Source organism: Phytophthora infestans, genomic scaffold (assembly GCF_000142945.1).
Source record: "Phytophthora infestans T30-4 supercont1.66 genomic scaffold, whole genome shotgun sequence".
In the NCBI taxonomy this organism is placed as follows: domain Eukaryota; phylum Oomycota; class Peronosporomycetes; order Peronosporales; family Peronosporaceae; genus Phytophthora; species Phytophthora infestans.
Window position 1 is genome coordinate 456,563 of NW_003303693.1, and position 24,887 is coordinate 481,449.

Consider the following 24,887-nt stretch of genomic DNA (forward strand, 5'->3'; position numbering starts at 1 on the left):
CCCAACGCATGCCGTTGTCGTGACGCAGTGGGAATCCATTACGTCCCTGCTTCTTCTCGTTGTCAAGACGCTTCTTGGTCTTCTTGCCACCTTCCAAGATGCGTTTCTTCTCGAAGAAAATGTAGGCTGTGCGGTACACCACATTGGCCGCTCCCGATCCAGCGCCGCGCTTCAAGTTCATGAAGCTGCGCAGACTGTTGCTGTTGATGTCGCCGAGTGCACGCATGAAAGCTGCTTTTGTTACCGTCTTTTCCCCCAGGAAAAAGTTGATTTTCTTGCGGATCTCGTCGCAATCGTCATAAACGGCCACAGTGCCGTCCTCGTCCATATCAGGGAGTTCCACGTCCTGAATCTTCTTGAGCAAGTCATCACCAGTCTTCAGCTTCTTAGTCTTCTGTTCCTTTACCTCCGTGGCTTTGCGCTTTCTGTCTTGTGGCTTCAAAGCTTTAAGTTTGGCTTTCTCCGTCTTCTCCTTCTTTTCACGGCGGTAAAAGAAGATGGCTGCACCTTCGTACGTCTGGTTGTCACAGCCACTGTATGGGCCTTTAAGGTTCATGAAGCGATAGTACGAGTTGGAGTTAATGTCGCACAGTTTGAGGAAGGCCGTCTGGGTCATCTCCTTGGTGCCCAAGAAGTTGCGGATCTTGGTGCGAATCTGGTTGCAGTTCCACTTGCTCCACTCGGGGTTTTCCTCGTCGAACTCTTCCTCACTTTCGTTGCCACTGAGAATTTCAATCGCTGATGGCCGGGTAGTGGCCAACGTCGACGCATCGGTCAGCGTTTGCACGTTGCTGTTGAATATCGGAAGGCTGGCAGTTGATCCGAATTCCGAGGAAGTTGGCGCGATGCTGTTGAACATCGGGAGGCCAGAGCTTGAGGAAATGAAGCTGTAGGTCTGTGGCGCGGGATCACTGGCGGCTACGGAGCTGGCTGCCTCGGTCACGGACGATGCTGTCTCGCTCAGCAGTTGCGTCATGTTAATTTGCTTTTTCGCTTGTTCTCTTTTTCACTTGTGGCTCTTTTGGCGGGAAGTTGGCGTCGTTATTTTTATCCGACCTGTACAAACCGATTTGAAGGTTATGTATCGTATTCCACAGTGTCATCGATTGGCTGGCTCAAAAGTGGCAATTGCCAACATGGCCAAGGACGGCAAGAGCAACACGGTGGTTAAGGCTTTGGAGCCTGGCAACTTGAACCAGCTTGTGGCCCTACTCGGCGAACAACACGTGGCTTGGTATGACGCCGAGCCCAAGATCAAGCCCAAACTCAAGCACAAGAATGACGGTGAGCCATTAAAAGCGACCGATGAACTGGTATTGCAACTGAAGCAACAAGCGCAACAGTTGCTTGAAAACGAAGTGACACGATTCGACACGCAAAAGAGTGGCAAAATGTCAAGTGATGACAAATATTTGTCGACAATGATGAAGTCCGGTACATTGGCCGATAGAGTGGCCGCGCTCACTCTAACGTCGCAGGCGTCACCACTGCACTCGCTTGTTCGCATCGGCCAGCTCATTACCATGGCCAGTAAGAAGGCCCGACGTGAAAGCCTCATGGCCGTGGACTCTCTCAAGGATCTTTTCCTTAATAACCTTTTGCCAGACGAGGCAAAACTTCGTTTCTTCCACCAGCACCCGTTGCATGCGGCCCAGAACTCGCCCGCTCACTTAGTGCTCTATTTCTTTGAGCACTGCCTTAAAACAGCCTACGCCCAGCTCACTGGAGTGTTGGCCGCCGGTATGGACGACGCTGTGGACAGCCACAAGCGCGCGTGTCTGCGTGCAGCCAACGCGCTGCTCAAGGCCAAGCCCGAACAAGAGGCAGTGCTGCTGGCCATGCTTGTAAACAAACTCGGTGACCCGGATCGCAAAATTGCGGCGTATTTGCATCGAATGTTGCAAGATTTGCTACGTGAACATCCGGCCATGAAGCGCGTGGTGGTGGACGAAGTGGAACGTTTACTCACGCGGCCAAAGGTGTCGGACCGGGCCAAATACAACGCCGTGTTGTTCTTGAACCAGATTTACCTCGAAGGTGATGGAGTGGACACTGATCTGGCTGGCCACTTGATCTCAGTATACTTTGGACTATTCTCAAAGGAAGTACACCGACATGACGAGAAGACCAAGAGTGAAAAAGACGCAAAAGATGGCAAAAAGCACAAGAAAAACAAAAAGAAAAACTCCACACCAGCCTCCGACGAGGCCATGGACCGCAAGTTGCTAAGTGCACTTCTAGTCGGTGTTAACCGTGCGTTCCCATACGCCAATGCCACGTCGGCCAACTTCACTGAAGAGATCGACTCGCTGTTCCAAGTTGTACACCGTGCCCACCACAGTACCAGCGTCCAAGCGCTTATGCTGTTATTCCAGGTTATGAACAGCACCAATTCAGTGTCCGACCGGTTCTACACGGCGTTGTACGGCAAGCTAATCGACCCCAAAGTGCGCGAGACATCCAAGCACACTCTGTTCTTGAACCTCATCTTCCGGGCCGTGAAGGCCGACGTGTCACCGGCACGTGCCGGGGCCTTCACCAAGCGTTTATTGCAACTGGCCAGTGTCATGCCACCCGCTTTCGCCTGTGCTGTGCTCTTCTTGTTGTCCGAATTGCTAAAGGTGAAGCCGCAACTGCGTACGTTGCTGGACCAACCCGAGTCTGGCTCTACAGTTGCCGGTGACGAGCACTTTGAAGATGTAAAAACAGAGGAAATTAAGCTTGAAAAAGAAGAATCCGACGACGAGGAGGACACGACGGAAGACGCGGGTGTCAGTACATTAGACGACGGTCTGACGGATGAAGAGCGCTCGGCTAAAGTGCTGGCCCGAATGTTCGGTACACCAGACAAGGAGACGAAGAACGAGGCTGCTGTTGTGAGCTTCGATGACGTGCCGAATACTAAGGAAGAAGGCGGATACGACGCTAGTAAACGGAACCCGCTGTTCGCTGGCGCAGAGACGTCGTGTGCCTGGGAACTGCAGATGCTGGCCCGCCATTATCACCCGTCTGTGCAAAGTTTCACACGTCAGCTACTTGATAACAAAGACTCAGGTATTCAGTATGCTGGAGATCCGTTGATGGACTTCACGATGCACGCGTTCTTTGAGAAGTTCGTCAACAAGAAGCCACGTCATAAAGTGGCGGAGACGAGTGGGGACAACGGCGCCAAGGCGAAGAACTGGACGTTCGCACCGATCAATACGGAGGCAGTGTTGCAGGAGAATGAGGCCAACGTGGACGCGAGCGACCAGTTCTTCTACAAGTTCTTCAAAGAGCGTGCGTCGCGCGATGCTGAGCATCCGAATAATCGTCGTAAGAAGAGTAAGAATGAGCGGGATGCCGACGCGTTGTCTGATGTGGAGGAGGGCGCGGATGATGAAGAGATCGATGCGTACGCCCAGGAACTGGCTGAGGGGATTTTGGAGGATGGAAACCATGACGACGAAGACCCGGACATGGAGGCCTGGAGCGACTCGGGAGACGAGGAAGAACCGAGTTTGGAGGGCGAAGACGAAGAGATGTCGGAGTTTGCTGCTCCCGAAGAGGGTGACGGTGAATCTGTTGCTAGTGAGCAGGACGATGACGACGAGGAAGACGAGGAAGACGCCTTTGATTTCTCTGTTATGGGCGCAGATGACGACGATGAAGTGCTGCAGGAAGAGCTGCAAGAGCTGGGCGCCAAGAGGAAGAAACAGACGCCGCCTAAGGCTGGAGACAAGCGGAAGTCCTTGTTTGCCAGCGCTGACGAGTACGAGCAGATTGTGAAGGAAGCCATGGCCAAGCAGGCTAAAGGCTCGAAACCGACAAAGGGCAAGAATTCAAAGAAGCCGCGGCGATCGTAGATAGACAAGTCAGCGTAGACGGAAAGATAACAGGATGCATGGCAAACAATTTTTAGAGTTTTTTTTTTCATTTTTCACGTGCTTATGGCAACTAAGCGACAACGATTCCGAGCACTGTTGATAATGAAGCAACACACCTGCGTGTGAAAATAACGAGCTATACTTCACCTTGGTTTCAGGCTGATGAGTTAAAAGAAAAAAACAAAACACGGCAAGGAATAATCCCATCGCATGGATAACTGGTTTTCACTTTACTTTAGTAAGCACCAGTGTTCAACCCCCTCCGCCACTTCTTTCTTAATTCACTCTTCTCCTCCCCGCAACGTAAAATTATCACTAAATGCAGCGCGAACTCGGGATCGAAAAAGCACCGACAGCACCGGCACCAGGAAACAACGAGGACGAGAGCGTCGACGCCGCCTTCACGTACAAGTACAACTACAACCAGATCCGCTCGAAACTCCGCACCTTTTTAGGGACGAAGGAGCTCACGCTAAGCGAATTTCTTAAAGAATGTTAGGTGAAATCGGGTCCCTACTACCGCTTCAGAAGCATGAGTGGCCCGGCTAAAGGAGCAGGCAATACAACTTTACATGGGGCGTCGCTGTTCTTCTACCGACGTGAAAAGAGAGCAAAGATAGAAAAGACGACGCAAAACTCGAAGGACAAGAAGCGTAAAGCGGCTGAACAACGGGAGGAGAAGGCGAAAAAGAAGAAAGATGGGCTTGATCTTCTCGAGCGTATCGAGGAAATCGAGCTGGAGGATGAGAATGTGCCTGTGTACGATGACTGCGACGACATTCGCCAGAAGATCAGCGAGTTCCTAGGAGAGAAAATCGTGACGCAAGCAGCGTTTCTGACTGCTCTGGGCGTCAGTGCAAACAATTTGCACTACTTCATGGGTATAAGGCGTGGCGCACGGTCGGGTGCTGAGACTGTTGTGTACCGCAAGGCCTATATCTTTTTTGAAAAAAAGCGCATCATTGAAGGCGGTGCAAAGACCAAGAAACGTTTGGAGAACGAGGAGCGGACGGGCCCCAAGGGATTTAAAGCTGACCCACGGCCAACGCGTCGTCTACCATGGTAATTGTTCTATCTCGTCTTAAATTTTTAACTTGCAGCATTGCAAACAGTGGGTGTTCGATGAGAACCCATACTTTCTTTTGTCTATCTATTTTTTGCAAGTTGCAAATTGCAACAAGGCAATGCAACTGTTTGGTCTGTCACTATTCTGGGGTAAAAAGCGCGGGTAGATTTTCAAATAAATCTCCCGCCGTTGTTGCACAACTTTTTTATGAGTGAACCAACAGCGAGAGTCCATGCTCTAGCCATCGACAACGGGCCCATGACAACCAACGCGTCTGCATCAACAGTATCAAACCCTGCTTTAGCAGACGACGAGGAGTATAGTGATGACGGGTTTGACTCGCAGAACCTTCGATACAATTGCAACCAACTTCGCGCCAAAATCCGCGAATTCCTTGGTGAGAAAGAAATGACGCTAAAGGAGTTCCTAGAGGAATGCCAAGTTAATCCAGGCTCTTACTACCGATTCATGGAGCTCAATGGCCGTGACAGAGGGGCAGGAAACACTACTTACTACGGAGCTTCCCGGTTTTTCTACCGACGTGATCGGAGAGCGAAGATTGAGAAAAGAAAGCAAAAAGCGAATGACAAGAAGCGCAAAGCTTCGGAACATCGAGAGGAGAAAGCCAAAAAGGCAAGAGACGGATTGGATCTCCTTAAACGCATTCAGGAGACTGTATTGGGAGATGAGGACGAAAATGGTTTTCCACCAGTATACGACGACTGCGACGAGATTCGCAAGAAGATTAGCGAGTTCCAAGGCGAGAAGATCGTGACCCAAGCGGCATTTTTAAAAGCTATGGGAAACGTTAGTGCCAATAGTTTGCGCAGTTTCATGAGTATGAAACGTGGTGCTGGCTCAGGTGCGGCGAATGTTGTGTACCGCAAAGGGTACGTCTTCTTTGAGAAGAAACGCACTCTGGAAGGTGGCAACAAAACCAAGAAACGCTTGGAGAACGAGAAAAAGCAAGGCCCGGACGGCTTTGAGCTACGCCACGACGATGGCAAGCGCTACTATCTCGTTTCAGAACTGCAACAAACAGTTTAGTAGTAAAATGCAAATTTGAGGAATGTATGCGATGAACAAACATATTTTATATTCTCACCATTTTGCCTTTGTGTCATTCCAGATGCAACAAGTGCAACAAGACTTTCGAGAATGATTGTCAACCGAAACTATTCAAAAAGCAATTGCAACTTAGTTCTTGAGTGCGATCTCATACGTCTGCTCGGCGATGCTGCGTTCCTCATCCGTGTTAACGACCATCACCTTGGTCTTGGCGTCGTCGGCCTGAATCTCCACCGGGCCTGAGCCCATCACGGACACAGCGTTCTTGTCCTCGTTCAGCTCAATGCCAAGGAAGCCCAAATTACGACACACACGCTCACGGATCATAGCCGAGCTCTCGCCAATACCAGCCGTGAAAATGACAGCGTCCAGGTCACCACCCAGCTCCAAAGCGTACGCACCGAGGTACTTACGGACACGGTGGGCAAACACATCGAGCGCCAAAGAGGCAACAGGGTCGTTGCCAGCACGTACGCGGTCCTGGATAACACGAATATCGCTCTCATCACAGATACCAAGCAACCCGCTCTTCTTGTTGAGCATAGTGTCAACTTCCTGGATAGTCATGTCAAGTTCCTTGCATAAGAACGCGTGGAGCGCAGGGTCGACGTCGCCACAGCGTGTGCCCATGACAAGACCCTCAAGCGGTGTCATACCCATGCTGGTGTCAATGCACCGACCCTTGCTAATGGCAGCAAGACTAGAGCCATTGCCTAAGTGGCATGTAACAAAGTTGCAGTGTTCCACGGGCTTGCCAAGGATAGCAGCGGCCTTCTTGGCCACGAACTGGTGGCTGGTACCGTGGAAACCGTAGCGACGCACGCCAAAGTCCTCGTAGAGTTTGTGTGGGATACCGTACGTGAAGGCCTTGGGCGGCATAGTGGCGTGGAAGGCCGTGTCGAAGACCACGACTTGCGGACACGGGCCAAAGACCTCGGTGGCCACCTCAATACCCAGGAGGTTACCGGGGTTGTGCAGTGGGGCTAGTTTAATGTTGGCCTTGATGGCCTCGACCACCTGATTGTCTACGAGTGACGCACGGCTAAAGGCCTCACCGCCGTGCACAACACGGTGGCCCACGGCCTTGATTCCTTCCAGATCCGAGCCGAAGAACTTGCCCACGGCGGTCTCGAGGGCCGTACGGTGCGTGTCCAACGGCAACTCGATCTGCTCTTTCTTGCCAGTGGCCAGCGTCTTGTGCGTGATGCGGCCATTCTTACTGCTGGGCGTGGACAGCTCCACGAGACCCGTGAACACGGCAGCACCCACACCTTCGGGCTCTAAGCCGAACAGCGAGTACTTGAGCGACGAGCTACCAGCGTTGATCACTAACAGATGCGAGTCCGGTACGGAGGACGAGAAGGCGCGTGTGGCTGACCTGATGACAGGAAGCTTGGAAGAGAGCGAGCGCAACATTGCAATAGCGAGATGATTCCTCTTCGGGCGAAATGTTGGAATGATGCAATTGTTGGATGCACAAAAGTTACGTACTTGGGCGAGTTGCAAGTTCAGGGGAAGCGCTAAATGAATCTGTTTGTGGCAAAATCTCGCAACGCTTTGGAAATGCAAGTTTGCTTTGGTTGCAGTGCTGCTGCTTCAAGACATGTGTTGAGGCTGAAAGAGCTTGCTCGAGTGCCATTTACATGGGCTTGACTTGCGTGTGCGTCGATGAGATCTATGCATCGAGGAAGACGCAAGGTCTCTACACCGCGATAGACTTGGCAATTGTAATGCGCGTCATACGGTTGCGAGATGGGGGTGTCCAAAGGTGCTGTATAACAAAAGTAAAGTGAAGAAAAGATACGCAAGCTCTCTTTCAATCAATCACCGAAAACTATACATTGCAAATGTTTGTTACTAAATACAACTTTTGTCGCAGTGCTTGCTAATTGTGCACCACTACCAGCACGCGCCGCTGTGCAAGCAGTGCCACTGCAATGCAGATCCTGCCGCGGCTCTGGGCTGATAGGAAACACTTCGCAAGATGCTGTGCATGGATGACAATTGCGGAACTCAAACTGGATCAAGAATCTTGATCCAGTTTGAGTGATTTCTTATGAAACCGGCAACAGGCAAGACTTAACGCTGCAATTCCAATGGAAAGATGTGAATTCCAAGGCAAGTGAGGTCGGGGTTACGGTGGTCACCTTTGTGGTGCTGACAGTAAACTGGTGCCACTACAGTCCGTCACGGAGCCTCGTCCCTGCCCAAAATAGGCTTTTGTGGACGGTATCAAGAACCAAGCAGAAATCGAGAGACGCTGGCTGCGATTTGCTCCTCATGCTGCGAACTGGAGACAGCCAGACTTGACTTGAGTGGCGGAACGCAGTGCTACAATGTCCAGTGTAAGGAATGAAAAAAAATTTGCGATCCATTACGGTCACTACAGTAGATAATGCCGTGACAGCAAGAGTATATTTTCTTTTACAAAAGAAAAAGCAAAAAGGTATTTTCCCAAAGACCGAAGCACCGAAGTGGAGGGAATTTCTTGTTCGTGCGCTTCAAGATGAACCGTTGCAAGTCATACGATACACAGTACAAGCTACAACTACATAGTAGTTTTCCACGGTAGTGGCATCAACAGAGCAGGTCATCAAAGATCGACGTGCCTGATGTGAAGGAAGCACCCTCAGCCTTTGACCTTGCGGCTACAGGTTTGCCTGCGCTCTTTAAAGTTAAGCCCGTTGGAGCCATGGCCTTTTGTTTCGGCGTCCCCCAATTAACCTCTGGGTCAGGTTCACGGGGATCAACCGGCGAGGCTGCTGCTTGCTTGATTTGGCGCACAAGTGTAAGGATTTCTTGTGTAGATCGCATTCTTTGTCGCGGTGTAGTGCGTTGGGAAGACAAGTCGTCCACTGTGTCGATGGACGTGAATGACGCCGAATCCCACATTTCATGCGCACCTAACGTGGCCTCATCTGTAGCCATCGTAGTCTCGTTCATGAGCGGAGACGCCTTGCTGTCACTAGTTGCCGAGGACCGCGACGACCCGAGAAGCGCTCGAGCCAATGCTCTGCTCTTTCCACTCGTCCGCGGTCGAAAACTGCGGTCACTGTGAATGCTACTTCGACTAGCATTGAGATCATATCCGTCAACAGCGCTGTTTGTTGAAATACCATCGTCCGAAAGACAAGATTCACATCTCTGACTCGACTGGGACGTTTCTTCAAACTTCTTGTCGAGTAACTTCTCTAGAGCCCGACAACGTCTTGTAAGTGCTTCAATTTGATCTCTGTCTTCCACTTGGGTATTGTTCGATACACTCTCTTCAGCTGGAAGTAGATTTGTTTGTGTCTCGATAGCACGGACACTTGACAGTGCTGGTCTCTTTGTCTCGTCGAGTTTTGCAGCTATCTGAGCAAGTTGTTGCTCGTGCTCACTCTGCATCGCTTTAACAGCGTCCTGATGTTGTTTCGTTATAGCTGCCAGCTTCTCCGGAAGCACGCGTTCCTCTCTTACTTTCCGTGGCAGTTCCTGTGTTTCTATTTGCGATATCTCCAGTTTTTCTATTGTCTGGACCAGAGCTTGTTTATCCTTGGCATATCGACTTTCCATGTCGTCTTTACTCTCTCGTAGCTGTCGGATAGTGTCTTGAAGAACACGAATTTCTCTGTCGTGGAGTTCCTTCGCACGCTCTTGTTGTTTCTTTAGTGCTTGGCATTGTCTCTCTAATGCCTCTGCGCCTTCCTTTGCCTGAGAAATACTTTCATGAGTATCTCGGTGTTGACTCACAACCTGCTTCCGCTCAGCTCTCGCGACGTCGAGTTGAGTTTTCAGTTGCGCTTGTTCATCCTCATAGCGTCGACAAATATGGTCGTGCTGAATTATACAGGGTTAGTACCAAGACATTACTTAAGACCAAGCTAAGAAGCGCTACTGTACCTGTTCTTTGGCGGCTACAAACTTGAATTCCAGTGCTTCTAGGTCGAGTTTCTTGCGGTGTTCGGCTTCGGTCGCTGTCTGCTTCCACTGCTCGATTTCTTTATTCGCAGTACGCAGCTCGTCTTCTAGCTGAGTTTCCTTCTTCTTGTACCTACCTCGAACACGTTTAAGCTCCGCAAGAGACTCATCCACAACTTTTTGCATCCGTTCCTGGTGGAATTCCTGCACTTGTTTGATTGCACGGTCGAAGTTGGACGTCTGTCTGCGTTCATGCCGCTCTATGGCTGCGTCCACAGTTGCAATGGCCTGTTCTAGCCCCGTAAGTTGTTCTGCCATCGATATAGGGACTGCAGCTTTCGCTTCACGGCCAATATGCCACGATGACAGTGTCGGTGCGTCTTCTCCGTCGTTAGAAGGCTCTTGTGTCTTATCCGACGACCCATTTTTATCATTATTAGACTCCCAGATTCCTCCTAGATAGGTCATTGACGTCTGGAAGTTGTGTGTGGGCTCATGGGAATATTTCCTTGCTAGTGTCTCCAATTTTTGTTTAAGTAGCAAGAGCCATTGTGTTACAGCATCATCTGCAGTCTCCTGACTTCCTTGTCGTATAGGAAGAGGAGACGACCACGAGCTCTGCACAGTCGATACGTCCGAGCTCTCTGTCTCGCCTGCTTTAGCTGCTACAGTCTTCTTCCATTTGTCCTGGAAGTCACTCAATTGCCTCCTCACCGCCTGTAGCTCGGCGCTGATCTCGCTTTGCTGAGCTAATAATTCGTTCTCTACTTGTTTCTCCTCTTGTTTGGACACTGGAGATAGCGGCTTCTCGTCTTGCAAGCGAGGAGAGACGCAAGGTGGTGGTTGGAGCCAGTTGGCGCTGCTACGGACACTCAACACGCCCTGGAAGCTCTCCTCCAGTCTGCGTCGTGTATACAATGAGTGTAATTCCCTTAAGTCGCGTTGTTTCTCGTCCAGGAACCCCCCTCGGGCTCGTTGTATACGGTATACCCGCTGGTGTTCAGTACTCGCTAAGCTACTAGCCGTGTCCAGACTCACATCGGCCTCCACGTCGCTCCAGTCGCCTACAAAGCTGCTGCTAGCCGCCTCACTGTACTCCTCCCAGTCTGGCAACGCCCAAGACACATTCGTGTCGCCTCTACCGCCCTCGGCATTGGGTTCTACCGCTGCCATGGAGCAGAGTGTCGCTTGACTGAAGCTTTTGGGGCTTTAAATATTTAAAAACATATGATTGGCTGAAACTCGATGAAAATACACTTCAACGTTAGACGCTCAATGATGCAGTTGTATACCAGCAAGAAGTTACATGTATACACTTCGTTCAGTACATGTTCAGAAAAACGCAGTCAGTCGTCAGACTCCGAGAGATAACGGGAAGATGTTTTAAGGCGCTTTCGACGACCCCTGTTGACGCTTGGAGGTGAAGATAAAGATGCTACATTGGTGTTGGCACTCGCGTTGATCGTACGATGCGTCCCTGGTGGACAGAGCCGCTCGTCCTCTGAGTCCAACCAGCGTATCTCGTCGTCGACCTGAATCTGCACGAGCAGCGACGTAGATGTGGCCAACACTCTACCGTCGCGCCACAATATCCGTTTCTTGCCTGGTCGTGCGTCGCCCACCTGTACGTCGTCATTCACTTGGAATTTCCGCCAATTAGGTACTCTCGAGTGCTTTGGCATGAGTCTCGGCGACGTTTTAGCCAGCCACTCGTCCCATTTGACACTCCAGCCCCGATAATGCACTTTGACTCTCGCGTCCGTGATGTCGACGATCTTCGCCTCGTACCATCTACTGTCGGTGTCCAGAGCGTCCACAATTTGATCCAATTGGAGCTCTAATCTCCACTGCTCCAGTTTTTCAGCTGTCCATTCTTCTGGCGCGGGAGACGAAGGTGGTGACTGCACTGCAGCTACCGGAGCTTCCGAGTTTGGAATGTGGCCGTGACCCGTAGCACGCTCCTCCAGTCCAGAAGGATACACATCCACGCCCAGTCGTCGACCCATGGTAGCAACTTCGCGACGTACTGCCCAGTCATAGCCAAACTCCAAGGACAGCGCACTCCACACTCGTTCACTAACCAGTCGATAGTCCACGTCCTCCATCAGATGAGGCTGTAAGATAGAACGACTACAGCAGCGACAACTGCGTTTGGCGTCCACGATATCAGCATTTCGGATGCGTGAGTCCGTGGGCGTGTCACCCCGCTCCACTACGCGCTGCCACCAGCCACAAGACACGACGAACCAAGCCTCTCCGAGGCGATACGCACGTGCCATTCTAGTGATCTGAATACAATTCTGAAGTTGACATGGATATAGATCCGGAAAAGTTATAGCCAATGAAAATGTGAAATTCTAAACTGCGGTGTGCACCACACAGCGACGAAAATGCTGGGTACTGGGCTGCAGTGGCTACGGCGGCAGCGACGCGTGCTGGTGCTGGCTAATGGTGCGCTAAAGCCACAACGACTTGTGCGGACACGGGACTCGATCGCAGCGAATATATGGCGGCGCAATGCAGCACAGACGCGTAGTTTTGCGATGCCAGCGGCTATCCTGAACCAGATGGACCTGCTGGGACGCCGTTATGATGAGTTGGCACATGAACTGTCGCAGTACGTGGCAGTGTCTTGGCTACTTCGTTGTCTCTCAAGTGTCTTATGTGGTTATGATGGCGTTGATTCAGCAATGACGGCAGCTTCTCGTCCGACAAGATCACCAATCTATCTATTGAGATGGCGGAGCTGGAGCCCAAAGTGATAGCAGTGCGGGAATTACAGAGTCAGGAGAAGGCAGTGGAAGAGCTGGACGAGATGATCAACGAACAAGCGGATAGCGACGAACCGGACGCTCTGGAGCTGCGTCATATGGCCGAGGAGGAGCGTCGTGAACTACTTGAGGCCATTATTAATCTCGAAGGCGAGGTAGTTCGACTCATGCTGCCTCGTGATGAAGCAGACGATAAAAGCTCGATCTTGGAGATCCGCGCTGGTTCTGGCGGTGACGAGGCTTGCTTGTTCGCTGGTGATATCCTTAAAATGTACCAGAAGGTGGCACTAGCCAAAGGCTGGAAGTTCGAGCTTATGAGCATCTCGGAAACAGACCTGGGCGGTGTTAAGGAGTGCGTTTGCTCTCTTACAGGACGTGGAGCCTATGGTCGCATGAAATTCGAGAGTGGGGTGCACCGTGTACAGCGTGTACCAGTGAACGACGTCCGTGTACACACGAGTGCCGTGTCGGTTGTGGTACTACCTGAAGCCGAGGAAGTGGAGGTCGAGATCGACCCCAAAGACCTCCGTATCGATGTATACCGCGCGTCTGGAGCCGGCGGTCAGCATGTGAACACTACCGAGAGCGCTGTGCGTATTACACACATTCCTACGGGCATCGTAGCAGCCGTGCAGGATGAGCGATCACAGCACCAGAATAAGGCAAAAGCGCTCAAGATCCTGCGTGCGCGTGTGTTCGACGGCATTCGTCGAAAACGCGACGCCGAGCGTCAGACTATGCGGAACTCGCAGGTCGGCTCAGGAGACCGCTCGGAGCGTGTACGCACCTACAACTTCCCTCAAAGCCGCGTGAGCGACCACCGCGTGAACGTTACTGTGTTCGGCATCGAGCGAATGCTAAACGGCGAACTATTGGACGAAATTGTGGACGCTCTGGTAGTCGACGAGCAGAACCTCCTACTGCAACAACTTGAGACACCGTAGATCGTAGAACATGTAGCCATGTTAAAAAGGTAGAACCAACATTTTGCATCAACAACGATGAGATCGGGCTCTGCGAAGCCATGTTCATGGGATGCGACGTGACTTGAAGGCGATGCAGGTGTTTCGCGGTACAGTGCGAGAGCATAACACAGGTGGGGAGTCACACGCATGTGTCTTGTTAATACATCTCGCATAAAAATCCAGGGCGTCCTGAATCAAGACAAGGAAATCCAAGCAACATGGGATGTACGATAAACGGAGGCGCGTATTAAGTTACGCTAAATAGTCAACTGACCAACTGCAACATGGCCAGGGTCTAAAATATCTAGCCTACAATAAAATAACGAGAGTATTCTCACTGGGCCAGGGCTGCCACGGCGCTATGTCGGTCTTGATAGCCGAACGAGAAGCGGCGACTGAGGCCTACGCCCATACTGACACTGATACTGCCGCGACGCTTCTTGGTGAAGTGGTGGTCGTGACGTCTCACCTCTCGTTGCATCGAAATACTACGCGAAAATCCCGATGCGGTGCTGTTCTTAGCTTGCTCGGCGTCCACGTCAAAGAATTTGGCGATAAGGGTCAGCAATTCACAGCCACGTAGACGACAGGTCTGTAGCTCGACCGAGTTGCAAAGATTGAGACGCATAGCCATCTTTAGGAAGAATTGGTCCAGCTCGCTGGCGCGTGCCTCGAGTTTGTGCTGTGTGAGCAGTAAATGCTTCTTGGGGAACTTATCTTGCTCGAAGCCAGCGAGGAAGTGGCAGTGCTCGGTGCACGAGTTTTGTACGGTGTCCTCACTAAGCGTCTTGCTGAGCTCAAGCCACAGCTCGCGGATCTCGCTGTAGCGCTTAGCCACCTGCCAGCGCGCACGGCCACAAGTGACTTGGAGCAGGTACAGCCAAGTGCCATCGGCTGAGAGGCGCAACTCGCCCACTTTGACTTGCAATGACGAGAGGTCCGGTAGGCTCTGGGTCGAGACGTCCATGGACACGCACTTGGATCGGGTAGTAGTCACCATCGTAAAGCTTTACGGTGACGTGAAGTAGTACAACTTTTACAGCGGCGGGAGCACCAATGTGCGCTGTACCGGGCGGATTGGGGAATGAGTCTTCAGCATCGCGTCCGCTCGCCAGCGAAAAGCGCAGGAACAAGCAACTGGTTCAAGTTAGTCAGCAATACAGAAACATAGAAAGATAACAAGAGAACGGCCGGATGTGCGGGATTGGTTTAAAACCTTCTGGCGGTCGCAGCTGTGGGATGCGTCTGGTGACACGAAGGCGTGTGTGCTTCTTCATAATTTTGGTTCGTATCAAAGACTCGAATATATTATTTCTTAAAAGTCTTGATAAAGATCTAGGACTTTCCTTTGTCATAGGTTATAACATATTTAAAGGTTTGAAAGGAGATGTAGTGAGGCCTAAGTCGAAACGATGGCAGTGAGTGACCTCCTTCAATGTGCTGCGACTTCAACATCATGAACCAATAAGGGATCACGTCTTACTAAGGCTCCAGTAAACCACCGACAAATTTCCCACCGGATCCATAGTCTGACCCATCGGACGATGGCCAGTTCAAAACAGAACTGTGCCCAGCGGGAACTGTCCGATAAAACTTTCACTCGAACTGGTCGTCTGGATATTCGATCGGTATTGTTGTACAAATTGTACTGAAGATCCCACTCAGAAAGCCGTAGTGGCAGAGGGACTGTGGTGTCGACTCAGGTCAGGAGCTAACTAATACATGCGTGCTTTGCTATTGTTAGTTCTGGGCGTTTTTGTGGTTGTGCTTCACCGCAGAATGCAGCGCGGTCGCTGGCGTGGATAACGGTGCTAGGTGCTGCGCTGGACTAACTGGAGATCATTCAGGATCCCTAGAAATTCACTCTGATATCGTTGTGGCCAACGTGGCATGCAGCTTCACTTTTTTTCAAGGCCGTACACTGTACGGTACAGTACAACTCGAGTCGTCCTTCTTTACAGAGAGCACGGGCTTTTCTTTCGTATTTCTTTTGTCTGGCCCGCAAACACACCCTCATCGCCTCTACTGTGGATGGTATACCGAGGTCCAGTGGCGTTCGATGCCTAGCGTCTGGTACCTTAAGTCAATGTTTGGTCACAGCTGGGAGCTTGTATAGTTTCCGTGATCCATAGTGCTCGTATCGATGTAAGCAATGACCAGCCGTTGGCTCCAAGCCTGACGACCACGCAGATTGATGCGATATCTATCTGCTGGCCCATTGGTACAGTATGAATGTATGGGCAGTTGGTGATCCCATGCGCCGATTGCGGGCTGGTGATCGGGACTGTATGATACTTGCTGCCGTTTAACCGTTTACAGTTTAAACGTTTCCATTTTCCTTTCCGAGCATAAGCTTACTAGTACATGTATCGAAAAGGTATCCATGTTAAAATGTAGCCACTTCAATAATTGGGCCTTCGACCACAGAAAGATCCTCGAGCGTCATGGCTGCGCTTCAGGTCGCCGATATCTTCGATGCCCATGCCGCCGAAGCCCCCATCCACCGCCTCGTATCGGTACTCAACACACAGGCAGCCCAGATCCGCGAGCTACAGGAAGATCTACGGCTTTTGCGGGCCGCACAGCGCCAGACATGCGCAGACTGCCGTGCTCTGCACGCCACAGTCTCTCCACTCGTTCCCCGTATTCACACGACGGAGAACGACGTCGTCGCTCTGAAGCAATTCCAAATTGCAGCTCAGAGACAACTCGAGACGATCAAGCGTCAACTTCAAGGCAAAGCAGACTGCCAGGAGGTTAAAGCTGTCGAAAATCGTGCCAAAACGAGCTCAGAACAGCTCGAAAATGAACTCCGCAGTGAGCTCGCTACTTTGCAGCTGGTGCAGTGTCTACAAGCAGAGCAGAGTGAGCTGCACGAGCGCTTAGAGACTGTTGATAGACAACTATCCTTCAAAATGGACAAGGTATAAGCTATTACAGCTAAAGCTGCTGTCACTCGTTTAACAATTGTTATTCGACATGTTGCACTGACAGTCAGAGGCAGCACGACTGGATGGTGTTTTGGTTCAGATTCACGGCTTTCGACCGATGGTCACGCAGCTGTCGGCTCAAGTAAAGGGCGTGCAGACGCAACAAGAGGAAATTGGACGCTCTGTTGCTCAACTCGACTCGAAGAGCGACGCCCATGAGAACGAAGTGGAGAAGATACGGCAACACACGAACGACCTTCAACAGATGCTTGACGACGTCGAAGATCGTCACCATCGAGTTGTAGCCCCGCAGATCCGACGGCTGGACGATACGACAGAGCAACTGCATCATGCGTTAGATGAGGCCAAAACTGCTGCAGCTACAAGCGATACAGCGCTGCGCACGCTGTCGGCCAAGTTTCACTCGAGTGCAGGCGCATTTGCCAACCAGATCCAACAACAATCTCGCCACTTTGAGGTTTGTGTAGCCATGTCTGGAGTGTGTTGTTGTGGAGGGAATTTACAGTTAGCCATTTTCTACATGTATGTTGTTTGATTGCAGGACGTCTTTGAGAAAATGGCTCCACGTTTCGAAACAGAAGTTCAGTTGAAGAACTTGAAACAGCAAATGGCTTCAAAAGTTCCAGATTTAGAACATCGAGCTCTATCGTCCAGTGTAAAAGGTCTACAAGTTAGTTGCGGGAAGCTGAAGGAACATGTGGAGCTGAGCACGCGCTTCATGGACTGGTTTGCACGTCGTGGGGAAGCGTACGAGCACAATCTGGAGCTCGTGGAAACACAACTGGGTCGCCTTGCTATGGCTTCGCATCCTCGAAGCCGCGAGCCTTTTGGGGAGCATGTTCGCTTCCCTAGATCTCCTTGACAAATTTAGATTTTAGAACGCTTCATAAATTGTTGAAACATTTCTCGGAGCGACTCTCGCTCTTCTTGTTGCATCATTCGCGCTGCTGCCTTTTTGGCATCTTCAGCAGGAGCCACATACGTGATCTCTGGTGGTCGGATAGCCTGCACAGTGTCTTTGGATTGGGATTCTCTCTGTTGCTCCAGGTGTCTACTCAGTGCAAGAAGCTCAGCCTTACGTTGTTGTTGCACTTGAACTGTAACCCGTGATGCTCTCCTATGATCCTCCTGTTCCGGAGTAGCTGCATCTTGCTCGACTTCCACGAAGATGGATTCACGAGGAGAAGCAAGGCTGAAGCGAACACTTGAGGGGTCAGCATTGGCTCCGTTGACAGCAAATTTAGGATTTAGAACGTCCTTATTCGTTCTATCCTGTTCTTGATTATCGTAAATGTTGACAGCTTCGTCTTCCAGCACGTAGTTAGCTGAGATTTTGAGACAACTTCCATCCTTCGTGTAAAGTGGACGATGTGGAACAAACCCTCTAGGAGCTGCGACTGCAGACGGCACTCGCACCTTGATAAGTGTGCGTCCAGATAATTTTTCGTCTTCATCTCGTGAGTTTTCAGAATTTTCATCAATTGCCGGTGCTACATGCGGCCGAACGCCGTTGTAAATGATTCGTAGTCGCTCCTGTTCCACTTCATACAACAATTCAGTGTAATCTATCTTCATTTTTTCTCGATAGGATCGTTCTCCAAGACACACGATGTCTCCACAGAATCGCCAGAGCTCGTCCATTGCTACTAAACAAACGTTAGATACCTGGTTCAATTTGTAAAATAACGCATCTCGCTGCTTCTCCTCCCGTAATCGATGGGTGGAAATGGATCGAAAATGACGTCGAGGATCACTTGCCAGCATCTCAAAGTCCCATAAGGATTTCATCATCCGCTCTCGCTTGACGATGGCTGTTTGTACACGTTCCCAGAGTTGTACAGCCGTTGGAAACTGGTCAAAGTGGTCAGCATGTGTGTACTTGAGCACCAAATCTAGCTTGGCTTTCGGTGGTAGCAGAAGCTCATTTATAACTGAATCCATGCGTCGCTGAAGATCTGCACGTAATGGGAGTGGCGCGCTACTGTGGCTTTGATTTAACTCGGTAGTCCCAGATTCTGGGCGATTGCCTGATCTAGGTCGACCAGATTGGGGGCGACTACCTGCCGAGGGTGCAGCGGAAGTATCAGCAAAATGTTTCTGGATGAGAACTTGCTGTGCGGTCTCCTTGTCTAGTAGTTTGCTGTGCTTTGCCATGGTCGCAGTGGACTGTCGGATTAAAAGAGTGTTTAACGCTGATCTCCGAGCTCTTGTGACTGCGGCTGCTCTATCATCTTCCACTTGGTTTTTGGAGAGTGAGCTAGAAGAAGGGTCTTCGTCGGATTCATTGAATGAATGAATTTCATTCGTCTCCGGTACGATGTCTTCCATTTTGCTGATCAACGTAACAAAATCGTCGTCCTTGTTTGAGACACTCTGGTTGCTGGTTTTCGTTTTGGATTTTCGCACAGGTGAGTTGATTGTTGAAGACTTTGGTGGAGATTTCGATGGTGACATTAATGCTGGAACCTCCTTTGATGGTGACGGTGCTGCGGAGCGAGTATCCAGTTGAGAAGATAACGAGGCACTCTGAAGTTGACCACGCGATGGGGAACCAGCAACGGAATCGGTACCAGCGTTGTTGAGTTCTTTTTCTTCTTCCTTGGGCCACCAGGTTGACTCTGATGTTGTGGTAGTAGCAGCTTCACTTGTGGTGTTTGTACTTTCGTTGCTACATGTAGGTTTTCGTTCAGGACTTTGCTGAACCATTTGATCGGATGGTATACTTGAAGCAATTCGTGCTTTCATGACCGAACGTCGAGCACTGAGGCTCCGATAATACTCTCGCAGTTGATCAGCAGTCTTCGTCGATGACTCAATGGGTACTCTTCCTTCATTTGTTTGAGGTGGAGAGCTATCGTCCTGAGGTTCATTAGAAGAGTCATGACCAGTTGAATGTTCCATCTCATCCGATGTCGGATCGTACGTTGGATAATGTTCATGCCGTGACCACAATTGTTTTCTTGGAGATCGTAAGGAAGCGGTATATTGCAGTAATTCCACGTCGTCTTCTTCAGAAGATGCCGACGATATCTCGTCGATCGCTCTTTGAAGAGCTTCAAGCGCCGCTGCTCGCTGCTCAGCCTCTAACCCGGCTCGATAATCCCGAAGTTTTTCGTCTCGGACTTCATGCCATCGAGTAATATTCGCCTCCATCGCTGCAAATGGGGCCGCTGTTGATGGTCGACGTCCAGATAACGAGTTCCTAACCGACCGGGTTAGACGCTTAGCAATCACTGCTGGGGACGAAGAAGGTCTTCGTGGTTGCAACAAACTGGTAGTCGACGCTGATACTACTTTCCCACCATTGAAAAACCGGTGCAACAGGGTCTCGAACGTCAGCTTTGGAAGCGTCAAGACCTTGACACCTGTTGTATCCTGTGCTACGAGCGTTCGTGACCAACGTTCAGTATTGCGAACCATCGCTATCTCACCTAGACATGCCGGTGCTGTAACAGTCATAACGGGCCCAACTGAAGCTGAGTTGAGCTCGGTATCAATACGGTATTCAAGAGATCCATCCATAACGATGATAAAGGTATCCATCTCGGTGTTTCGGACACACAGCGTGTCTCCAGGAGCTAAATGTAGCCACCTCGCAGCTCTGGCAACTTCCAAAAGTTGGTCAATAGTTAAACCTTGCAACAAGGGCGTTGTCAGTAGTGTGGATACGAATGTCCGCAAGTGGCGAGCTGTCTCTTCTCTCGATAGTGGCGGCTCCTCCCAAAGAGGATAATTCTCACGACTTTGATGGTACAGGAACGCCGTCACGCGCTCTTGGATGTGAGATAGCGTCTCGTCCGACAAGCTGATGGAGCTCACCGACACTGGTTGAAGCGATACAATACTTGCAGCTTTACTGCCTTGCCAACTCTTGGCAAGAAGACGTTCCAGTGCCTGTAACTTAAAGGCATGAACGGACTTGACCTTGTCCGAAGACTCGGTATCAATATTTTGGCCACTGCGGCCTGCAGTGCCAGCTGGAGCGCTGGTTGCTCGTGGGTTTACTGCGGAATCTAGATCGCTAGAACTGCTGCTTATTACACGAGCACTTCTTGTATGTCGACGAAAAAATGATTGCTTGTGCGATGGTCTGTTACTTTTGTGGACTTTGTCGGAAGTCACATTTGTGCCACTGTCGGCTTGGTGAATACACTCCATCACCGCGCTGATTGTGACGTGCCGTCGCAGCTCCAGTTTATACAGAGACGCCAAGCGTACTGCTTGTGCATCTTGTGGGAGAACGCCGTTGGCTTCACTACGTCTTACAAACCCTCGAACCATGTAGAAAGTCTCTTCACCCAGTGCTGTTGCAGCTCGACGTACACGACGATAAGCTTTGCGAGCATCCACGAAGCTTCGTGATACGTTGGTGTTCGATACACAATCAGCACTAGGCTCTGACGCCGCCATGACTAGCAATTGCCTGAATTGCAGTGGCTGTGATCGCAGCCGTTGCATTAGTCGAACCACATGCTGCTCCAGTTGCTGGTGCCACGGCGCTTTGGGATCCACATCCTCATCAGGTATTTTCTCCTTGCCACTACGCTCCTGCAAAATTCTCGCGACTTTGTCTCGAATACTGGCAGGCAACTCCGTAGGCAACAGCTCGTGGTCACACTTACGCTGATCTTGAACGTTGGGTGCCCCTGCCTTAGACACATTAAGGGCACGCTGCAGCGCCAAGCTGGCCTTCCTGCCAGCATATTCCGCTCTATCAGACTCCGAGAAATTAAATGCAGCTGCCGTCTCCATGGCAAGCCCGATAGAAGAGCCTCTAGCCAGCAAGTGATAACATTAAAAATGCATAAATAACTTACCAAGAGCGAGCATCGAAATAATGACAAATACTGAGAGTGATGGTCAATAACCCCAACAAAATTTGTCCTTAAAATGAGGACGAAATAAGATGCAAGATCGTGAAATTCCGAGTGATTTTGTCCTTAACACCTCGATTATAAGGACAAAAATCGAGCGCGCCAGCGCATTTGCCTCTGTGTCTGATATGACAGTTGAGACAGCCAGGGCATTTCCTTGCTTCTGATTGGCTAAAGCTTAGTCAGAGCTTTTGTCGTAATGGAATGGCGATCTCCCCCGCATAAAGTATCATCTCGTCATCCCCGTCGCTCGACGTCCGTTGTTCGCTGGCTGCTGTACTTACTCGTACTAAGCTGCATCTCTTCCTTATCGCTGCTGTTGGTATGGTCCAATGATTCGCTCTCCCCAGCTCTGAGATTCACGAATGACCCCGATGACCTCACATCAAACCAACAAGCGAGCGTCAAGGTGCTCCCGCTGGGTGACATGAGACAGCGCACATTTCGCTGCATTAGCTGGCGAGCCACGTCGAATTGCACTCCATTTGGACCTCGAATCCCTGCGCAAGATCAGCCTTGCAGCAGGACATTGTACAATGCCAATGCTGGGTACTGTGAGCTTGAGGACACTCAGAGTGGAGAACGTTTCCAGGTCATGCGACGACATTGCACCAGTCTCTTTGAAGCGGCTTATTTTCGTTGTCAAGATGCATTAGCCTTTGTGGATTTCAGATTGAAGGCACTAAAGGCCGTTGAGAAAGCGCTCGTGCCAGGGTTCGCGTTACCAAACGTGGTGAGAGGATCACTAGATCCACCGAAGGATGGGATCATTATTGCGGTCTATCCGAAGCTTGTTGCGAGTGCATACGCGTTGGTCCGTACGCTTCGGAAAGTATTACACTGCCACCTACCCATTGAGCTCTGGTATTGTCCACAGGAATTGTACAGCTTCCCTGGTCCTCTTACTCCGTTGAAACACCTCGTTAACTCAGACCCCACTATCACTTTTCACAAGATCGACGATACTCGAGCTATGGGCTTTGGTGCGAAGGTTTTCTTAATCTACAACAGTTTACTGGACCGCGTACTGTTTCTTGATGCCGACAATTTCCCCGTTCGAGATCCTAGCTGGCTATTCCAAGCCTCTAAATTTGTGACTACGGGTGCCCTATTCTGGCCGGATTTCTGGCATCCCAAACGAACAATCTTCAATATCCACGAGAAATCGATGCTCTGGGAGCTGCTGGACGTGTCTTTCACCGACATGTTCGAGCAAGAGAGTGGGCGACTTCTTGTCGACCGACGAAGACATGCAGCTCCGCTGAAATTAGCATTCTTCTACATGTTTCATCAACCCAATTACTTCACTAAACTCAAGGTAGCGCATGGTGACAAGGATCTCTTCCGGTTCGCATGGCTTATGTTGAATGCCTCTTTTCACATGGTGCAGTCACCTCCAGCTGTAGCGGGAAAATTGATCAACGACACCTTTTGCGGCATGACAATGGTGCAATTCGATCTCGAAGACAGCGTGCTCTTTCTGCATCGGAATCAATTCAAACTCACCGGGAAACTCGCAGGACTTAAGAAGAGAAAAGCTCCCGAGGCTGATGGACTACCTGATCAAGTTATCTGGACGCATCTACTCTCCTTTAACAACACATACGATACGGAACACTACATCATCGACACTTACAGAGCAGACCCAGTCTTCCCGAAATCCCAGAGCTGTTTCGGTAAACGCAAACTAGACAAGAACCCACACTTTACTTCACAGAACTTCAGTACCTTTAACTTTGCAGGTTTGGAGAATAAGGTCCGCCAATTCGCTCTAGATGCTGTTAACCTGCTTCCAGCTAGACACAATGTAGATACCTTACGGCAAAGGCTGGCTGGATAATTTGTAGAATTTTTTAACTACAATATTAGAGTACATCTCACATTTACTAACAGTGATAACGACTACAGCTGACTTGCATCGCGAGCGTAGTCCAATAGAGATTACGCCACGGAAAGTTCTTTCCATGGTGTAAGACGAAAGTGCGTCGAGTTCATATAGCGATCTCCGTAGCACGTTCGGGTCTTCACAAATTCATTTCCTCCATTGAAGTTATTAACTTTATAATGCTTCCTGACAAAGTCATAACGATGCACGGGATCAGCATCCACAGACATTATTTCTTTTGGGAATATAAACGTTTGAAGATGTCCCCACGTGTGATCCGTCGAAAATCTTCAGCACCTGATAGTTTCTTCCCATTGCGGTGGAGGAAAACTACCTCGCCTTTTGTATCATGTTGTACCATCGTCATACCACAGAATTGATTCTGTTTTACCATACCCGCTGCAGCTGGAGGCGTGGCGATCATGTGAAAGGGAGTATTAGTCCTTAGCCAAGCTAACCGAAAGAGATCCTTATCGCCGTATGCAAGGCGTAGTCGCTCCAAGTGACGTGGCTCACGCATCGCTAGAAATTGAGCTACATGCAGCGCAACTGCAGCGCGTTTACGATCAATCAAAAGCTGTCCGCTCTCCTGCTCGAACATGTCGAAAAACGGCGTGCCAACGAGCTCCCAGATGAGCGATTGAGCCTTTAGATTGAAGATCGTGTTAGCTGGTGTCCAGAAATCCGGCCAAAATAGTGATCCCGTCTCGATAAACTTAGGAGTATCAAACAAATACGTCGGATCCTTCACCGGTGCGTTGTCGGCATCCAAAAATAGCATGTGGTCCAATTGGGAATGCGCCAAGGCATATACTCTAGACGTGAATCCCACCACTAAATCATCCGTGACACCTCTAAGCGTCACAGGCCCGTAGTCTTTCACTAGCGATTGCAACACACGGGAATAGCCCAATGGCGCTGCACCCATCTCACTCTCCAAGAACCACATCTGTACTGGTAGCTGGCATCCGTAGTCTCTCAACAACCTGATAGTCGCATGGATACTGTGCAGCATCTTTGGATACACAACCATCAGAATTCCTCGCGTAGGTTCTGCAACGTGAGTCTCGGTCCTATTGGTCAGAACACTTCCTCTCAGCTGCATTTCACCTGCATTGTCATTTTGCTTCAGTTCTCTCGTCTTGGATGCAATTATTGCGTTCACCTGAGGAGCTACGCGGACAAAGTCCACTGCCTGGCTGCACTTGAACGTCGTTCTGTTTCTCAGCGAGTTGCAGCTCATTCACATGGCCTGAATCTCCTCTCCAGTGACTTCATCTCGCAGTAAGCAATAGCCTGATGCTCCAGCTTTCACAGTGCCTCCACAGTCTAAATCTCTACTCGGTTCTCTTGGTCCGTCGGGCGAGCAGTTGCTGGTATGTCTCCAACCCACGCACTTGTAGGTGTTTCTTGTGCAACTCCAGTAGCTCGGGTGTCGTGGCTCCGATACCTCGATCGAATGTCATAAGCAGCGCATCTGCAGGGTCACTCTCCACATTTGGCTCTATGGAATATTTGCTGTAGATAGCGCTGCTCCATCG

The 24,887-nt window shown here is 50.4% G+C and overlaps 12 protein-coding genes across 12 annotated transcripts in view; 5 read left to right on the top strand and 7 right to left on the bottom strand.

The window, feature by feature from the left end:
- Window positions 1-1,025, bottom strand: part of PITG_18245 (uncharacterized protein) — a gene marked incomplete at both ends in the record, with an annotated part of 1,596 nt that extends 571 nt beyond the window's left edge. The window contains 2 exons of the mRNA XM_002997826.1: window positions 43-355; window positions 407-1,025. Coding sequence (XP_002997872.1) covers window positions 43-355; window positions 407-859 — 766 coding nt within the window. The remainder of the gene's footprint in view (window positions 1-42; window positions 356-406) is intronic.
- A 111-nt stretch (window positions 1,026-1,136) lies between these two features.
- Window positions 1,137-3,845, top strand: PITG_18246 (uncharacterized protein; the record flags this gene model as incomplete). The annotated part of the gene is made up of 1 exon (XM_002997827.1): window positions 1,137-3,845. The coding sequence occupies one exon, from the start codon at window positions 1,137-1,139 to the stop codon at window positions 3,843-3,845; it is 2,709 nt and encodes a 902-aa protein (XP_002997873.1).
- Window positions 3,846-4,398: 553 nt separating this feature from the next.
- PITG_18247 (uncharacterized protein) lies at window positions 4,399-4,932 on the top strand (the record flags this gene model as incomplete). The annotated part of the gene is made up of 1 exon (XM_002997828.1): window positions 4,399-4,932. The coding sequence occupies one exon, from the start codon at window positions 4,399-4,401 to the stop codon at window positions 4,930-4,932; it is 534 nt and encodes a 177-aa protein (XP_002997874.1).
- Window positions 4,933-6,011: 1,079 nt separating this feature from the next.
- PITG_18248 (acetate kinase) lies at window positions 6,012-7,416 on the bottom strand (the record flags this gene model as incomplete). The annotated part of the gene is made up of 1 exon (XM_002997829.1): window positions 6,012-7,416. One exon carries the CDS (start codon window positions 7,414-7,416, stop codon window positions 6,130-6,132), a length of 1,287 nt encoding a protein of 428 aa, XP_002997875.1.
- A 1,330-nt stretch (window positions 7,417-8,746) lies between these two features.
- PITG_18249 (uncharacterized protein) lies at window positions 8,747-11,073 on the bottom strand (the record flags this gene model as incomplete). Its single annotated transcript, XM_002997830.1, has 7 exons — window positions 8,747-8,815; window positions 8,857-9,819; window positions 9,883-10,166; window positions 10,231-10,235; window positions 10,319-10,473; window positions 10,514-10,516; window positions 10,570-11,073. The coding sequence occupies 7 exons, from the start codon at window positions 11,071-11,073 to the stop codon at window positions 8,747-8,749; spliced, it is 1,983 nt and encodes a 660-aa protein (XP_002997876.1).
- Window positions 11,074-11,246: 173 nt separating this feature from the next.
- On the bottom strand, window positions 11,247-12,179 carry PITG_18250 (uncharacterized protein; the record flags this gene model as incomplete). The annotated part of the gene is made up of 1 exon (XM_002997831.1): window positions 11,247-12,179. One exon carries the CDS (start codon window positions 12,177-12,179, stop codon window positions 11,247-11,249), a length of 933 nt encoding a protein of 310 aa, XP_002997877.1.
- Window positions 12,180-12,443: 264 nt separating this feature from the next.
- On the top strand, window positions 12,444-13,615 carry PITG_18251 (peptide chain release factor 1; the record flags this gene model as incomplete). The annotated part of the gene is made up of 2 exons (XM_002997832.1): window positions 12,444-12,517; window positions 12,589-13,615. The coding sequence occupies 2 exons, from the start codon at window positions 12,444-12,446 to the stop codon at window positions 13,613-13,615; spliced, it is 1,101 nt and encodes a 366-aa protein (XP_002997878.1).
- A 355-nt stretch (window positions 13,616-13,970) lies between these two features.
- On the bottom strand, window positions 13,971-14,706 carry PITG_18252 (uncharacterized protein; the record flags this gene model as incomplete). Its single annotated transcript, XM_002997833.1, has 1 exon — window positions 13,971-14,706. One exon carries the CDS (start codon window positions 14,634-14,636, stop codon window positions 13,971-13,973), a length of 666 nt encoding a protein of 221 aa, XP_002997879.1.
- A 1,374-nt stretch (window positions 14,707-16,080) lies between these two features.
- PITG_18253 (uncharacterized protein) lies at window positions 16,081-17,449 on the top strand (the record flags this gene model as incomplete). Its single annotated transcript, XM_002997834.1, has 4 exons — window positions 16,081-16,560; window positions 16,631-16,717; window positions 16,832-17,044; window positions 17,141-17,449. 4 exons carry the CDS (start codon window positions 16,081-16,083, stop codon window positions 17,447-17,449), a joined length of 1,089 nt encoding a protein of 362 aa, XP_002997880.1.
- A 5-nt stretch (window positions 17,450-17,454) lies between these two features.
- Window positions 17,455-21,339, bottom strand: PITG_18254 (uncharacterized protein; the record flags this gene model as incomplete). Its single annotated transcript, XM_002997835.1, has 5 exons — window positions 17,455-17,859; window positions 18,082-18,857; window positions 19,260-19,409; window positions 19,473-20,664; window positions 20,710-21,339. The coding sequence occupies 5 exons, from the start codon at window positions 21,337-21,339 to the stop codon at window positions 17,455-17,457; spliced, it is 3,153 nt and encodes a 1,050-aa protein (XP_002997881.1).
- A 321-nt stretch (window positions 21,340-21,660) lies between these two features.
- Window positions 21,661-23,301, top strand: PITG_18255 (uncharacterized protein; the record flags this gene model as incomplete). The annotated part of the gene is made up of 1 exon (XM_002997836.1): window positions 21,661-23,301. The coding sequence occupies one exon, from the start codon at window positions 21,661-21,663 to the stop codon at window positions 23,299-23,301; it is 1,641 nt and encodes a 546-aa protein (XP_002997882.1).
- A 62-nt stretch (window positions 23,302-23,363) lies between these two features.
- Window positions 23,364-24,379, bottom strand: PITG_18256 (uncharacterized protein; the record flags this gene model as incomplete). The annotated part of the gene is made up of 3 exons (XM_002997837.1): window positions 23,364-23,369; window positions 23,412-23,518; window positions 23,599-24,379. The coding sequence occupies 3 exons, from the start codon at window positions 24,377-24,379 to the stop codon at window positions 23,364-23,366; spliced, it is 894 nt and encodes a 297-aa protein (XP_002997883.1).
- Between the last annotated feature and the right edge of the window lie 508 nt (window positions 24,380-24,887).